This window comes from Argentina silus, assembly GCF_951799395.1.
Source record: "Argentina silus genome assembly, chromosome: Y".
NCBI classification, from domain to species: Eukaryota; Metazoa; Chordata; class Actinopteri; order Argentiniformes; family Argentinidae; genus Argentina; species Argentina silus.
In genome coordinates, this window is record NC_139654.1 from 32,022,520 (window position 1) to 32,040,570 (window position 18,051).

The following is an 18,051-nucleotide window of genomic DNA, read 5'->3' on the forward strand; positions in this document are numbered from 1 at the left end:
CGAACTATCCTATGCTAGGCGACTTCCCCCTCGAGTAGTCTCGTGACGAGACCCTACGATCGGCCTATGACCAAGTGATAGCAATTGATGGTACTTTGGTACGGCCAGACACAGTGCGCGCCCACCCCTATTTTGCGATTATCAGCGACAGGTTATATAGAGTAAGTCGTGACTCACAGTCAGGAGGAAGTAACCCAGTTGTTGGTTCCCCGTAACCGCCAGGAAATGGTCTTCTAGGCGGCTCATTTCAACCCCATGGCGGGCCATTTAGGTTATGATAAGACACTAAACCGTATAATGGCTCGATTTTATTGGCCGGGAATTCAGGCAGAGGTGCGTAGGTGGTGCGCTTCTTGTCGCGAATGTCAGTTGGTAAATCCCCCAGCCCTTCCACAGGCCCCCTTGCCGCCCTTACCATTGGTCGAGAACCCATTCGACCGCATTGCTATGGATATTATCGGGCCATTTGATCGGTGTACACAGGGATATCGGTTTGTGTTGGTCTTGATAGATTACGCAACCCGATACCCCGAGGCAATACCGCTGCGCAATATTTGCATTGTTTCAAGTCATCTCCCGCGTGGGAATCCCTAAAGAGATTCTCACCGATCAGGGCACTAATTTTATGTCACGCACCCTCAAACTGTACGGCTTGTTGAACATTAAGGCGGTTCGAACCAGTGTTTACCACCGGGACACTGATGGCCTTTGTGAGAGGTTCAATCGGACCTTGAAGTCAATGATCCGGAAGTTTGTACACGAGGATAGTCGGAATTGGCATAAATGGCTAGATCCCCTGCTGTTTGCGGTACGGGAAGTCCCCCAAGCTTCCACCGGGTTTTCCCCGTTTGAATTACTCTACGGGCGTAAGCCCCGGGGTGTCCTAGACCTTCTTAAAGAAAATTGGGAGGAAGGGTCTAGCGACAGTAAAAGTGAGATCCAATATGTCCTGGACTTGCGCACAAAGCTCCACGCCCTAGGGGTTATTTCACGTGAGCATTTGCAGCAAGCCCAGGAGCGTCAAAAGCGCCTAGACGACAGGGGAACTAACCTGCGAGAATTTCCACCGGGAGACAAGGTGCTCGTACGGTTACCCACCTCCAGCACGAAATTACTCGAAGTGGCAAGGGCCGTTTGTGGTCACACGTCGCATGGGGGACATGGATTATGAGGTAGTTCGCTCAGACCGGAGGGATAGCTTGCAAGTGTATCACGTCAATCTCCTAAAAAAATGGAACGACGTGGTCACTGTTGCTCTGGCTACGATAATTCCAGAGAGAGATGAGTTCGGACCGGAAGTCCCAAAATCAAAAGTTAGCACTCCGGTCGGTATTGATAACCATCTCTCTGCTAGCCAGGCCACGGACGTTGCAGATTTGCAAGCTAAATTCGCCGACGTGTTCTCTCCCCTGCCCGGTCGGACTACGCTTATCGACCACCATATAGAAACGCAGCCGGGTTTAACAGTGCGCACGCGTCCCTATATGTTACCGGTACACAAACGAGACATTGTGTGCCGGGAATTGGAAGCCATGCGGGAGCTGGGTGTGGTCGAGGAGTCCCGCAGCTGTCAACAAGCCGGATGGGGCTATACGGTTCTGTGTGGATTATAGACGGGTTAATGCGGTCTCCAAGTTCGATGCCTACCCGATGCCCCGGGTTGACGAGCTCTTGGACCGGCTGGGCACGGCCAAATATTTCACGACGTTGGATTGCACGAAGGGATACTGGCAGATTCCACTCTCGCCGGTATCCCGGGAGAAAACTGCATTCTCCACTCCGCTCGGGCTGTTCCATTTCACGGTGCTCCCTTTCGGGTTCTTCGGAGCCCCAGCCACTTTTCAGCGCCTCATGGACCGCATTCTGCGGCCGCACTCTGCCTATGCTGCGGCCTACCTGGATGACATCGTCATTCACAGTGACACCTGGGCGCAGCATGTGCAGAGTGCGGCTGCTGTTCTGCGGTCCCTGAGGCAGGCGGGGCTGACGGCCAACCCGAAGAAGTGCGTGATTGGGCAGAGGGAGATCCGGTATCTGGGGTACCACTTGGGTCGGAGGGAGGCGCGGCCGCAGATTGAAAAGACTGCGGCCATCGCCACCTCTCCGCGGCCCAAGACGAAGATGGAGGTGAGGGCCTTCCTGGGGCTGGCTGGCTATTACCGGCAGTTCGTGCCGGGATTTTCAGAGCTGGCCAGTCCCTTGACGGACCTCACCCGGAAGGGTGCCCCGGATCCGGTCCAATGGTCGGGCCAGTGCCAGGGGTCGTTCGAGGCCCTTAAGGGAGCTCTTTGTGGAGAAACGGTCCTGTATGCGCCTGATTTTAACCTCCCTTTCTCCCTACAGACGGACGCGTCGGATAGAGGCCTGGGAGCAGTGCTGACCCAGCGGGTGGAGGGGGCTGACCGGCCGGTGCTGTACCTGAGCCGCAAACTATCGGAGAGGGAGGGCCGGTACAGCACGGTGGAGAAGGAGTGCCTGGCCATCAAGTGGGCGGTCGGCGCCCTCCGCTACTGCCTGCTGGGTCACGCTTTCACCCTCTACTCCGACCATGCTCCCCTCCAGTGGCTCCACCGCATGAAGGATGTGAACGCAAGGATCACCCGGTGGTATCTCGCGTTGCAGCCCTTCAACTTTTCGGTCGTGCACAGACCGGGGGCGCAGATGGTCGTGGCAGACTTCCTCTCCCATGCAGGGGGGGGGGGGGGGAGTAGGTTGTCGGCCGTCGTGTCCCCGGCCTGTGTCGGGCTGTGGGGGTATGTGGAGGGACATGCAGCGTTCGGCCTGTAGAGGGAGCTACAGGACCGTGGCCAGGGTTCGGAGGCGAGGCTGATTGCGCAGGTGTTGCGAATGAAGCCTCGCTAACAAAAGGTTTTAAAGATGTGTGTGCCTCTGCTTTCGGGAGGAGAAGGGCTGGAAAGCGGGGACTGGAAAGTCCCAACGAACCATTAAAACAATCATGAATAAACGGGAGATTTCCCCATCACCGACACCGACTCCGCCTCTGTGTTTCGGACTTGTTTACAAGGTCTTTGTTACCAGCATTGATTAATAAAGCAAAATAGTATTTATCAAATGCTGAACAATTTTTTGGATAAAATAACTTGGTAAGTTATTTTAAGTAAACAAAACCCATTTGCATCACAAATAAGGTCATGGTTTTCAGCAAAACTTTTTGATAAAGCAAAATAGTCAGTGCAACAAGTCGAATCTCAAATTGTATGGCTTACTTTGGAAACTTGAAAGGACACAACAATAGGGCCTATAATGCCAAACCTAAGCAAAATAGGCATTGTGCTTGCTTTTTAGTTCAACTCTTACAAGACACTCTGCACCTTTTCTTAGAAATGATCTCGTCTATTCTAGGCTTAATGTCCTTTGCTATGGCCACTTTCAATACCGAGACCAGATGCTGGTCTGTGAGGCGGGATCTGTGGGATGTCATGTTTCATTACTAGCTCATCAACACGACTAGCCACGGTATTTTGGGAGAGACTGACATTCGCAAATGCCTGCTTTTTGTCGGGGCATACAACATCACATACCTTTTCAATGCAATTATTAATAAACTCTCCCTCTATGAACGGCTTGCATGCTCTTGCTATTTCCTCCGCTATTATAAAGCTTGCCTTCACAGCTCCCTCACTCTGACTGTTGACCTGAGTAAACATGTTTTGCTGTTGTTGAAGGTTGTGTTTTAATTCTTTGACTTTTTGGAAAGGAAGACCTTTGGAAAGGCAGATAGCATTCAATACTCCGATACTGCAGGAACATGCTACTCATAGCATTTCCGTTATTTTATTGTAGCCTAAAAGCACGGCAAAAAAGTGGAAAAGTGGAGCGTGTCAGTGCCTCCTGCGTTTCAATGTTGTATTGTCACAAATGTAAATTTAAACACCAGCGCACGGGCCACATTAAATTGTCTGAATTTATTTGTGGGCCTGATTAAAAGTTGTGGAGGGCTGTGTCTGGCCAGCGGGCCTTGATATTGACACGTGATATACATCAAGATTTTAAAAGGACAATTTACACAGGCAATAACATTTTTACAATCAATTATAACAATGTTTGAATGTCTTCAATGCACAGCATACCCCTGTGCACCCACGGCTGGGTAGTTTAAAACCTCGAAAACTACCCTTATCCGCTTAGCATAACGTTGAGTTTTGGGGGGCTAATGAACGTAACGTGAAGATAAAGTGGTCGTTAAGTGGTCAGCATGACGTAGGCTACAGACGGATTTAGTGGCCAGCAAACGCAACTCTCTCTCCTCCTCAGTGAAGAAGAAACACCTTCACATCAGCAGCGCATACATCAAGGTACTACACCGAGGGAGCCGGGACAGACAGCGAACCAACAATGTTTTTGTGTCATCGGTCGCTTTGTGATTGAACACAATTAACAGATCACATGAAGGACGTTTGAATACGCAATTGCAGCAGATTGCAATATGTAAATTAAAAGTTGTTTATGAAGTTGAAAAAAGTAGGTGGTCATAAATGATTTTGTAGTCGGCTGTTTGGTGTAGTCGGCGCGTGTGTAAGTGAGTGCCGGACTGTAGTGCCCTCTGTATGCCCCCACCCTCCATACTTACCCCAGGAAGGGGGTGACCAGCTGCAGCAGCTCCGCTCCTGACACCACTTCCTGGTTGAACAAGGCGATGCAACGCAGGAAGTTCTCATACACCTCCTGGCTCTTGAATAGGCGACGAATCTAAAAACAACAACAGAATATCAGCATTATCAGCCTAGACACACAGTAAAGAGAAGAATAGAAGGAAGGAAGGAAGGAAGGAAGGAAGATGGGTGGATGAGACAGGAGGATGGAGAAGAAGGAAAGGAAGGATGGATGTAGAAGGAAGGATGGAAGGAACCCAGTGGTTATTGTGCTCTCTTCAGCCTTACCTTATCAAAGAAGGTGAACTCCCTCATGACCCCATGCTTCCCTACGGAGGCGAACGACTGGTCTTTGGAACACGAGAACTTCTTTTTCTAAAGAACAAACAAAGCAAAAGCACTATTATATCGCTGCATGCCGTAAAGGGAGAAGTTGAAGGAGAAGGGAGAAATGAGAGAAGTTGCATTTATCAATGGTGAGTGTTCCTATGTAAACCTGTAAAAGCTGTAGAAATAATGTATTTTTGAAGTACTTAAAACGCAATCGATCAATAGATGGATAGATAGCTGCCATATTAATGAGTTTCCTGAGAAGTAAGCCATTGCTCTACTCCCTAATTCACACTATAAAGCCAAACCGAGCTGGTTATGGGTCCACCATAGTTGCTGAAACAGTGCTGGAAAGGACAATGTGAAAGGAAAATATCTGAGCCAGCACAGTATGGTTTGGGTCGGCCCTGTAGTGTGCAAAGCCCCAAGGTGTTGTGAAGATCTGGTGCCCTGCGTAGCCCGACTGATTTATAATCTACCTGGAAGGTAGCCTCTACCTTGGGCAGTGGAGTCATGTGGGGAAGCAGCATGGGGCGGGGCCTCTTCTTGCTCTGCTTGTTCATGTCTTCCTCCTCCGCCCTCTTCAGGGGGTCCTTCCCTCCGGTCAGAGAGCTGCCTGTGAACTGCAACAACACAGACAGGACTGTTACACAGGAGAGTAACACAACACACACAGGACAGTAAGACCAAAGCCTCTTTCAAAAGTAGCTGCACCGCAGAGCTGCCGTATTGGCGACGCCTCTCTAGCTCTTATTTAAAAATAGAGAAATCAAAACACTTTTTTAGAGAGGTCGCCTACAAGAGGACAAGACAAAAAATTCAATTCACACCAGATTAGCAACCTTTCTATATGTTTTTTTCAGATCACTGAAGTGTGTAGAAACATTTCGCACAGCCATTTGACAGTAAAAAAAAAATGCTGTTGTAATGGTTTAAAAAGACAACTCATTTGGCTCTGTCCTAGCTTCCCGCTCTAGTCTACACACACGTCACTCGGGGGGGGGGGGGGAAACAGCGTGTTACGGAGGTGATGGTACTCGGTACAACATCTGTCAGTGGGGCTTATTAGTACTGCATGGTAATTAGTCAGATACTCACGGCATGACATTTCAAATCTCTCTACTGGGGTACGGAAGTGCGGTTTCCAATAGTCTTTCAACTACGATGCCGGTTGTTATTTGTAGTGAGGGTCAATGGGGAAACTAGACTTCCGTACCCTAGTAGAGGGGCATGGCTTCAGATTTCCAGGATTTTAACGCTTCTGGCGTGAGTACCCATCTAGTACTGCATGGTAATTAGTCAGAACTGTAATCCCCACATGGGACTGGTGCCATCTTCCCCGTCTCTAGCAAAACTAAATTGTAAATCAAGGGAGTTGTGTTATCTTCTCTAAAAATGCTTATATGGAATATCTTCGGTTACACACAGAACACAGTAAACACAAACTGAGACTGAGCTTTTTTGAATAAGAGGGAGCAATTTCTGGACCCAGATGAAATCTGCTCCTGGACTAGAAAGCACTCTCAATTGAGACTTTACTTTAAAAATGCTCTTTCGTCCAGGAGTAGATTTAATCTGTGTCCAGGAAACCAACCTGTCATGCCGTACCCTGGTCCCAGAACTGTCTATGAAGTAGCGCCAATGAGCAGGGCATAAAAATCAACAGATTTTTTACCAGCCAATTTTTTTGTAACCAAAGGCAAAGATGACAAAAAAAACACATTAGCATGATTCCTGGCGCATTGAAAGTTACTCCCTGCACAGAACGATCCTACTGTGCCAAAAAAAATTTTTTATAACAATAATCCCCTGCATATTTTCTCTCTCACACGGACATGTTAGTTTCTCTCTCGTGTTGTCACGTGTATTTGACTTTTACTTTACCGCTTTATTTTCGGTTGTAACTAAGAAAGCTCATAGATTCTGGGGTTTGTTTGAAATTCAGGAGAAGCGTGAGTGAGATGCGCAGCAGTTACAGTCAGCTGGAGGAGGCAGGAGCAGCAGGAGTGTTGTCACCAATGTTTAATCAACGGTGACCATAATTGGTGATCACATCAGTTCTGTTTTCAAATTGCAGAAGCGAAGTATTCGCAAACCTTTGTTGGCTTGTAAAATATCCAGATTTACCCACCAATGCCAAAATCGACCCACATTTGGCAGGTGTTAATTATTTGCTCTGCCTATGAGCATCTATAAGTCATACTGTACATATTTGTGTCGAAATTAACAGCCAGAGGAGTTGAGTAAAACACAGAGACCTGAGACCAGGCTAACGAAAACTAAGGATAGGACGGTTGACTGACTGACCAGTGATCTCTTGGCATCTGGTAGGAACTGCCCAAACTCGGCCAGCAGGTCCTCTTGTCCTTTGAAGAGACTGGCCACCTTGGAGAAGACCTCGTCCTCTGTCATCCCTGAGCTGCCTCGCCCCCGACTCTCCTTCATCTCCAACTGCTCCTTCTGAACAAACCACACAGCCTAATGTCATTTTCATCTCTGGAACTGAGGCACGATTAGGATAGTACATACTCTTATTGTTACAATACAGAGCGACATTGGAACTCAATACGACAAAAAACCTCACGCAGACCATAAATAGTAACAGTTTTCAATTATCAGAAACACAACAATAAAATAAGATTCAGACATTTCTGACCTCCTACGCTGGATCAAGTGGTTCTCTGTGGCTCAGTTGGTAGAGCATGGCACAAGCAACACTAAGGTTGTGGGTTTGATTCCAGCTGGGACCATATATACAAAAAACATAGGCACTCACTGTACTGTAAGTTGCTTTGGATAAACCTCCTCTGCTAAATGGCATGTTATAAGAGTTCTCTCCAGGATTATTGAACAGCGTGGCGCTGTTTGCATGATCAAATGTTTTGCAGCGCCACTCTTACATTTTTGGGGAGAATGCTGTGTTATTATATACCTGGTAGGTGTGAAGAATCTCCAGGAAGGCTCGGTAGATCTCTGGGTGGTCCAGAAAGCGGTTCTTAATCTTGTTGACGTAGCTGATGGCGCTGTCGAACTCTACGGGGCTGGGTTCTGAGGACGGGGGGGACACTGCCGAGGAGGAGGGGGGCTGGCTCTGGCTCTCTCTGCTGGGCAGGGGCAGGGACAGTCTGCTGGGGGGCACTGGGGGTCCAGAGGACAAGCTCTCTGGGGAGGCCACGGCAGCTTCACTCTGGGCAGAGCCAGCCTCCACTGCAGAGGAACACGTAACACTCACAGCTGGGCTGGCCATGCTCTTCCCCTGCCCTGGGGACACCTGGGAATGTGACGTAGAACATGAGTAGTTAACACACACACATACCGAGAGAGACTTGTCTACTCCTCTTCATAAACACAGTGCTACATAATGAATAATAACATGAAGCTGTTAACCAACCAACCAAGCATTTCTGGAAAACCATTCCATGCACCCATAGAGTAACACACCTTTTCCGAGAATGGAGACTGAAGGAACACCATTCCATTCTTGGGAATTTCTATCCGATACCCCGGAGGCAGGAAGGCGTTGAATCCCAGGACCAGGTCTGGGTGTCCATGGAAGAGCTGAGACACACGGTTTATCACGCCTGGGGTGTCGATGCTAGGGAGCAGGAGAGAGACGGTTACAGTGGTGTTTCGTAAGGACAGAGGTGGTGTTCTAGAAATTAAATGGCACAAAGCGAATTTACAACGTCATAGGAACATAATGTACAACTCAGTCTACAACAATAAGTGCTATTGCTGCTGCTACTACTAGGAAGTTTTTGCCACTGTGCCTTATTTTATTTGTTTTCCCCACTGGGGAGTTTTTTCCTAGACTTGCTTTTTGGGGGTCTATGGTTTGGTCTTAGATAATATTGTTTACATGGTTTTTGTTGTGAAGCACTTTGCCACAAATTTTCTATGTAAAAAGTGCTATACAAATACATTTGATTGACTACAGCTACATTACATTTATGGCATTTAGCAGACACCTTTATCCAAAGCGACTTACAACAATACATTTGTTTAAGTAAGTGAATCATCTATCCAACAGTCATCATAAGACAAAGTAATCTATGCTCACAATCTATGCAGTCGTGATGCCAGTAGGCTTTTTTTTTTTTATATATATATATTTATTTTATTAGTAGGAGAGAACTTCTACAGGGGGGTAGCAAGGGAGAAGAGGTATCGGGGTTGGGGTTAGGGTTAGTATAGGGGGGGTAGTGAGGGTGAAGCGATCTTTAGGAGGGACTGTTAAGATGTAGCTTGAAGAGATGGGTTTTCAATCTACGGCGGAAGATCGGAAGTGACCCTGCAGTCCTGACAGTAGTAGGAAGCTCATTCCACCAGCTGGGCGCCAGGACAGTGAACAGCCATGACAGAGTAGCGCGGCCACTGCTTCCACGTAGAGGCGGCGGTGCCAGGCGGGCAGCCGAGGTGGACGAGCGGAGTGATCTTGCAGGGGTTTGGGGTCTAACCATTGCTTGCAAGTAGGGAGGGGCTTTTTCCTTTGCCGCCCGGTAGGCAAGCACTTGAATTTGATGCGAGCTGCTACCGGGAGCCAGTGAAGGGTGCGGAGGAGGGGCGTGACATGGGAGAATTTGGGGAGATTGAACACCAGACGAGCGGCAGCGTTCTGGATGAGCTGCAGAGGCCTGATGGAGGAGGCGGGGAGTCCGTGCATTGCAGTAGTCAAGGCGAGAGATTCCAAGTGTTTGGACCAAAAGTTGTGCTGCTTCTCTGGTGAAGAATGGACATATCCTTCTGATGTTGTAGAGGAAGAATCTACAGGAGCGTGCTGTCGCTGTGATGTTCGCCACACAGGATAAGTGTGTGTCAAGGACCACCCTTGGCTGTATGGGAGGAGGTCACAGTAGATTTTTCTACTGTGATGGAGAAGTCTTGGAGAGGGCATGCTTTCCCTGGGATGAAGAGCAGCTCAGTCTCGTCAAGGATGAGCTTTAGGTGGTGGGCTGACATCCAAGCAGAAATGTCTGCAAGACATGCAGATGTGTTGCCACCTGTGAGTCAGAAGGGGGGAAAGAGAGAAAAAGTTGAGTGTCATCTGCGTAGGTGTGGTAGGAGAAACCATGTGAAGAAATTACAGAGCCGAGAGATTTGGTATAGAGAGAGAACAGTAAAGGCCCAAGGACAGAGCCCTGGGAGACACCAGTGGTGAGGGGTCGTGGAGAGGACAACGATCTTCTCCATGTCACCTGGTAGGAGCGACCGGCCAGGTAGGATGCAAACCAGGAGAGTGCAGAGCCAGAGATGCCCAATTCTGAGAGGGTGGAGAGAAGGATTGGGTGGTTTACTGTGTCAAATGCAGCAGACAGGTCCAGAAGAATGAGAACAGAGGAGAGGGAGGAAGCTTGAGCGGAGTGGAGAGCCTCCGTGACAGCGAGGAGAGCAGTTTCAGTAGAGTGCCCAGCTTTAAAGCCGGATTGGTGAGGGTCAAGGAAGTTGTTTTGAAGGAGGTAGTTAGACAGTTGGTTAGAGACAGCAAGTTCAAGGGTTTTAGATAAGAAGGAGAGAAGGGATACCGGTCTGTAGTTATGGACAGCAGACGGGTCAAGAGTTGGTTTCTTGAGAAGAGGCTTGACTCTGGCTGGAGCTACTACTACCACCACCACCACTTTTACTGCTGCTGCTACGACTAATACTACAACATGTAAGCTAGTAGGAGCTACAATGCAGTGCCAATATGTTAATTAAGCAGATGCTTAAACGTATTCCTGTGCTTCTCCAGGTACGTTACAACATAATCAGCCTATATCATTCTACAATAGGAGATAGATGCCATACCTTTGTGACTTGAACTCTTTCATGATGTCAAGGAATTTGTTGTATATCCCAGGGTCATTTCCAAACCGTATTTTCACTTGGTCCAAGTATGACAAAGCATCTTCAACCTGAAGGTAAACAATTACTAGTGTGAAACTAAATATAAAACAGTACAGCAAATCACAACGTCTTCATTTCATATAACAGTTTTCTTTGACTGTCAATGCATTAAATGCATTGAGGATCCGTGTTAAATACACGAATGTACTGGACAATGACTCTTGTGTATATGACTTATAACGCCACCAGCATTACAGGCAAATCCAACGGGCGACAGAATGATATTGCTCACTCTAGATCACTGATGCAATCAGTAACCATCTTACGGTACTGTCATATTTGTATCATGTCAGATGTTTAGCTAGCTCCAGAATAGCAGAGGTAATGTTCGCATTTCATACTACTACTGGACACGACTGCATTTTCATTCAACGTTGTTTACTCAAGGATCGATGGAGCTGTGCGCTGCTTTGATTAGAACAAATGTGCTTTGGCATAATAGTTTGATAACAACCAATGCAGCCGGAAAACAATAGATGAGTGTATAACAATGTTTTAACGTTTACTGTCGCAAGCAACACTGTTCACTTGCATGAAGAGAGCAATCCCCTCCCATTTTGAGACAACAAAGACCATTCTAGCATAGCGTTTGCAGACCTCAAATTCGACTTTGTTCTAGCAGAAAAATGGGCAGAAAATTAACAAGGAACTTCGGACATCCGAGAGTGTTATCCAACAATTGATTGAGATTGTCGATCCTGTCCCTAGCGTTGGCTCACTGTCATCCAAGTCTAGCTATGAATGCGTTCAGATGACCCAGTCGAAATCATGGGAAAGTAACTCAATGCTTACTTGGTTTGGTAAATCCGAACAAGAAACGGGGTTAACTAGCAACCGTTAACTAACGCAAGCTAATAGCGCTAGCTAAATATGCATTCCATTCAGAACACTTCTTGTGAACTATTTAGCTATGCTAGCTTGTTAGCATCGAAAGACAGGCAAGCAATAGCAGACGAACACAAAACGGTTCTGAGAAGGACTTTTCCCTTTTTGTTCCCGTCTCTTACCTTCAGTTTTTGAAAGTGCTTTTGTACAACATAGGCCTTATCTTGAATTTGGTTTATTTGCTTCGTGTTGCTGTGTGTCTGAATTTTCGCCATTATCGCCGGCTTACAGCCACCACAACTTGATTCTAAGCTTCGGTATATCTGGTTCTTGGTTTGCCGACAAATCTTGCACTTCGTCGGATAGCGAGCTAGCTAGCAATGTTTAGTTGGCTAGCAAGCGAAAATGTTCGCGTGAGTTAAACTACTACCCGACGCGACTTTGATCTAATGAGATTATTGTTTCAACGAGTAACTAATGGTAGACTGTCAGAACGAAGCCTCAGAAAACAAGCTTTGAGACAATGGTTGCTGATTGTTATTTTAAATAACTATTGCCTGTCTCTTTAAATTCGGCGGCAGCTGTGCAGTCAGTCTTGGCGTCCGGAAGCCCAGTTGATCTGAGCAATTCGAATGCGCAGATGCAGGAAGAAAGGGGTGGAGTTGTCAATCTTTGCTTCTTGGTTCAATTGCATGCTGTCCTATCCTTCAGACGCAATGCAACATACATGTTTACACGTCGGAACTTCACACATTCCTGTATTTCTTCCTTGCTTCATATTAACATTGTGACTACTAAGCCACATTGTTCTTCCGACTCAAAGTATTTGCTAGGAAGGTGTGAATCACACATTGAGCAAGCTAGAAATGACCAACTCATTTAGCGCATTTATCTTTTATTTATATACTCATTTAGATTTTAGTTATTCACATTAATCTTGAGCATGCACCTGAACAATCCGATCGTTACAGTAAAACTATTCTTCTCTCTCATCTCAATTCATCTGTCTCACTCAAGTTGAAACAAAGCGTAAAGATACAAGGTTAGACTCAGGTTATCTGAAACAAAATAAAAACCAGGCAGAGAGATGGGTAATGGATAATGCATGTAAAACTATTTATTTATGACAGGCTGACATTGACAGACAGACAGACATTAATTTATTGGCATTGTCTAGCTAGACATGAACAATGCTGTAAAGGAATAGCATAGAAACATTAGTGGCATAGGATGTTCATTAATCATTTGTTGTTAATACATAACGTTATAAATAACATTTAAAAATACCAAAAAACGGTGTCATTATTACTGTTACTGCATCATTGAATAAAGTAGTCCATAGATTCAGTTTACTTGCTTTAATAGCAATAGCTCCGATTGCACAACTCTCTAGGTCAACGCCATACCTCCGTTCCCCCTCGGTCTCGAATATCACGATGCAACCATCAACGATACTACAATTACAAAGTGTATGTTGTGTGGCATATCAATGTACTCCAGTCTTGCTGTTACTATCAAAAGGTTGCTGCAGGAAGCCTTGGATACTAGTTGGATACCTCTGGAGCCACTGTTGGAGAGTCAGCCCCCCCTTATTGAGATCAAGTAGGGCAAACTGGCCAGGCTGCTCCCACCTACACACACACAGTAGCGAGGGTTAACAGTCTATACATACAACACACACAGAGAGAAGGTGAGTCTATCGATACTGTCCACACACACACCAGCTTTACCGGTGATGTACAGACACAAGGAGGAGAAAGCTTAACTGTCAAATATCAGCAGGTGACAAAGACAACACCAACGAGGAACACTTCACTGTCAACCATCTCTAACATAGTCTTACAACTGGCGATGAACCTATACAACACACAAGAAGAAAAAACAGGATAACTGTCTCCATTATGTCTCCAGTCTTGATGGTGAACAGAGCAGGTTTTCTATAGGGTGAGACGGCTATACGTAACAAATGGAAATCCATAAGACCATGCCCCTCACTTTGGGGAAAGTTACAGGGTCGTGCCATTGACACCCAGCAAAAATACCCCAAACTTCTCTCTCTAGTGTTTTATAAACGTGTGCCTTCAGGCAACTTTGACCATTTTGCTATGGAAGTGTCCCAATGTTTTCCCCAATCAGGATTTTCAACGAAGTACCCAGATCAGAACGAATTGCCGTCTCGCCCTATGTATAGCAAATAAGTGAGTCCTGTGTGAGCCGGTGAGAGTGGGCCTCACCAGTGTGTGATGGCCGCGTTTGAAGAATGTGCAATAAAACACTGAAGAATAGAGGACGGGTCAAACATGCGGATCGCGACCTGATACTTCCACGCAAAACGAAAGGTGGAGGGGATCTGTTTCTATATAAATCAACGCTGGTGCAACGACATGAAAGTGATCTTGCAAACTTGTTCTCCTGACCTGGAATCATTTATCATGACCTGCAGACCGTTTTACTCTGCACATGATTTCACTTCTTGTATATTGGCTGGCGTTTACATCCCTCCGCAAGCTGACGTGAAAGTGGCTCAACGTCAACTCGCCGACCAAATATTAGGAGTGGAGAGAAGGAGAGTGAACACGTAATTCCCCAGTTATTGTCCTTGGGGACTTTAACAAGGGCAACTTAACTCAAACTCCCTAAATATAAACAGTTAATCAAATGCCCGACCAGGGAGGAGAAGATTTTGGATCATTGTTCCAGCACCATCAGCAGAGCTTATCATGCAGTTCACCGCGCGGCTCTGGGACTATCTGACCACGCTCTTATTCATCTGATCCCGGCATACAGGCAGAAACTAAAACTTTCTAAACCTGCTGTGCAGAGATCTAAGAATTGAAGCAGCAGAGAAGCAGTGGAGGAGCTGCGTGACTGCCTAGATACCACAGACTGGGACATTTAAGACTGCTTCCAACAGCCTGGACGAATACACAGAGGCTGTGACGTCATACATCAGCTTCTGTGAGGACAGATGTATTCCAACACGCACCAGGGTGAGCTACAACAATGACAAGCCCTGGTTCACAGCAAGACTCAAACAGCTTCGTTTGGAGAAGGAGAGGGCTTTCAGGAGTGGAGACAAGGAAAGGTTCAGACTAGCTAAGTACACGTTTGGCAAGGAGATTAAGGAGGCCAGACGACAGTACTCAGAAGCTGGAACAACAATTTGCAGCCAACGACTCCTCGTCAGTCTGGAAAGGCCTTCGAGAGATCACAGACTGCAAAACTAAACCCCCCCCCACTCTATGGATGACCTCAGACTTGCAAACGACCTGAGTGACTTCTACTGAAAATTCGACAGAGAATGGAACAGTCCCGACTCTGCCCCACACAACTAACCCCCCTCCACAACTATCACACCTCTTCTTACCAGCCTGGACAGAGACACTACCCCCCCCCCCCCCCCCTTGGAGCTGAATGCCCTAAAAACTGTAGAGATTGGTAGTAGACTTCAGGAGAAGCCCAGCCCCAACCGCCCCCTCATCAAGTGTGACTCCCCAGTTAACACTGTGGAGTCATTCAGATTCCTGGGGACAATAATTTCACAGGACCTCAGGTGGGCGGAGAACATCACCTCCACCATCAAGAAGGCCCAGAAGAGGATGTTCTTCCTGCGGCAGCTGAAGAAATTCAACATGCCGCAGAAAGTGATGGTCGAGTTCTACACGCCATCATTGAGTCCATCCTCAGCTCACCGATCACCATCTGGTTCGCTGCCTTCACTGCCAAGGACAAAGGCAGACTTCAACCTGCCATCTCTCCTGGACCTGTTCCACTCCAGGACCAGTAAGAGAGCAGGAAAGATCATAGCTGATCCTTCCCATCCTGGTCCCCCACCTCTTCCATAGACCGGAACCTTTTGCCGGATGGAAGTCTGTCAAGACCAAAACCTTGCGCCACCTGAACAGTTTCTTTCCCAGTTAGCCTCGCACAGCCTACAAAATGTATTGTTTTATTGTTCTATTTTGTAAATTTGTAATTGCTATTTATGTTAATATTTTGCTATTTTGTAAATTTCTTGTCAATATTTGCTATTGTTTTTTCTGTCCCATGCACCAACCTCACCAAGTAAATTTCCTGTATGTGCAAATATACTTGGCCAAATAAAATAATTCTGACTCTGAATACATTTATTCCCAATGATTACTTCTAACAGTTATGGACATGATCGAACAAACTCAACAGAAGTGGTCACATGACCAACTAACACAAGTTAACATTACGTTATATCTGACTCCAAAAGATATTTCATGGTTTAGAATGATTGACAATGCTTTGCTCATCCCTGTGTGACAAACAATCGATCATGTCAGATCCTACATTTATTAAGAATGTCTAAAATGCTATTTCACCATGCCCTCAAGTTAAGGATAAATCGGCTTGCGAGGAGTTTACGCTCAGGCCAATATCTGAAGTTGATGACTCTCTCTACGTCTCATTAACGATGCATGTCAACATTAGACATTAAATGGGAGAACCTGGTCACAATTATGTTGTGTTGTATTAACAGAACCTTTATCTAGCGTACAACCTCACATTAATGCACATAGGAAGAATGAGAGTAGAGTATCAACAAAATAACCAATTTAACAGTTTCAAAGCAACATATGACTAAGTTTTAACCATACGTGTGTCATGGACAACACGGGAGAATGGTGCCCGTCACGGGCCTATGCCAAAACTCAAACGACATTTTGCTGTCCTTCTCTTTAAGTATCATTCCCAACAAAGGACAAGGTGCGAGACACATTACAATCGCAAAGGAATAGACAAATGGCGAGAGGGGGAATGGCGAAACGGCAAGAGTGCAGCTGTAGTGTGATTAGGGTAATAGTCTCTACCTTGCTGGTTGGGAGGGGGGAGCTGTAGTGTATGTATGGACAACCATTCTGCTGGGACCCTCTGCACTCTGAGATACACACCAAAACAACAACACATCAAATTATAATCCAATCAACCATTGGCTCTCCATCCAACACCAGGAAGAACTGCTGCACGATGAACCGATTCTACAAAAGTAGAACACCCCACTTTGAAAAACAGTTCTACACTAAATTGCACAAAATAGAGGAGATTAGGCACGAGACCAAATGGCGGAGAATTTATATGAATAGGTGCCATACGTGCTATAACAACACACCCTATGACATACAGAAGTGAAGTGAGGAATTTTCATGACAGTAGTCAGTATTTTAAGTTGTAGCAGCATTGGGACTGGACAGACAAATAGGCTACTATTCAAGACAGAACATCATGTCCCTTCCCATGCCATCTTGTGGTTAACAGACTTCATGGCTATGGTGTGACACAGGCAGTAGGCCTATAAATTAAGTTCCATGGTCTGGTATTGAATAGGATATTGTTTTACTTTGCCTGATGTTTTTCTTTTTTCTGTGGTTTCTTTTAATAATCAAAATTGTGATACCAGCTTAAGTATCAGTATCGAAGTTGGTATTGTGACAATACTACCAGGAAGTAAACGGAAGTTCTCAGCAGGAAGTAGGAAGTGCTCACCCCTGGATGGCCCTGGGCACAGATGGAGGAGAGGCAGAGATGGCTAATGAAACCATTGTTATTGTAATGAAAAAAAACAATCTTTAAATTATGGAATAAAATACATTTATCAATGGTACGCAGTTTTTTAGGAAAGAGAACCCTACCTCAGCGTGCAGGCGTGTCAGGTCTGCTTGGCTGTGAAGTTTCCCTTGATCAGACCCCTGATGTGTTCCTGGGGAGACACACAGGACAACATAGCGGAACCTAAAAAACACACGCACAAACACAGTCACGTCTACTCTAAAGGTAAAGTCTATAAATTGTGTTGCATGGATTGTGTGTTCTCACAATGTCATCTTGGTTGTGCCTACATGGATTAATAAAGTTGTATTGAATTGAACAGAGGCCCAGCGTACCATAGACATCCCTTGCCACGTCCATGGAGGCCATCTTCTCAACATCACTTCCTGAGGCCAGGTGCTGCTGACAGGAAGTGGTCGGGTGGAGAGGCACGCAGCATGTCCTGATGACATCATCATAAGCGACAAAAGATGAAGACGATGATGATGGCGGTGACAAAGAGCAGCAGTTCACCTGACTGAAACTAATAGATTGTCACCAAGTGATGTTTCACAGTGGCTACACCTCTCCACCGACTTCCAATGCATTTTCCAGTGGAGTACAGTCGTCTTTTAACTAACTAAAGGTGATTGACTGCTAACTATTTTGGTAATGGCACCCAAAACCCATGAAAAAATTATTGAAAGATAAAAATAACAGCGAATATCGAAAGTGGCCACGGGTGAGCTGTGTGTAGTGAGGGTCAATGGGGAAAGATAAGATGATGTGAACTAGGACCAGACAACACAATGTAACCTACCTCCTAAAATACTGAAGTCCTCTGGTT

The 18,051-nt window shown here is 46.2% G+C and overlaps 1 protein-coding gene across 5 annotated transcripts in view; it reads right to left on the reverse strand.

Annotated features, from left to right (window-relative positions):
- LOC310824221 (paired amphipathic helix protein Sin3b-like) overlaps window positions 1-11,926 on the reverse strand; it is a gene marked incomplete at its 5' end in the record, with an annotated part of 57,931 nt that extends 46,005 nt beyond the window's left edge. For 3 of the 5 annotated variants that reach the window (XM_083697043.1, XM_083697042.1, XM_083697045.1), the window contains 8 exons: window positions 4,592-4,710; window positions 4,902-4,988; window positions 5,423-5,566; window positions 7,251-7,403; window positions 7,876-8,214; window positions 8,385-8,538; window positions 10,728-10,834; window positions 11,834-11,926. In XM_083697043.1, the coding sequence (XP_083553169.1) occupies window positions 4,592-4,710; window positions 4,902-4,988; window positions 5,423-5,566; window positions 7,251-7,403; window positions 7,876-8,214; window positions 8,385-8,538; window positions 10,728-10,834; window positions 11,834-11,926 (1,196 nt within the window). The remainder of the gene's footprint in view (window positions 1-4,591; window positions 4,711-4,901; window positions 4,989-5,422; window positions 5,567-7,250; window positions 7,404-7,875; window positions 8,215-8,384; window positions 8,539-10,727; window positions 10,835-11,833) is intronic. The other 2 variants (XM_083697044.1, XM_083697046.1) reach the window with 1 other exon arrangement.
- Between the last annotated feature and the right edge of the window lie 6,125 nt (window positions 11,927-18,051).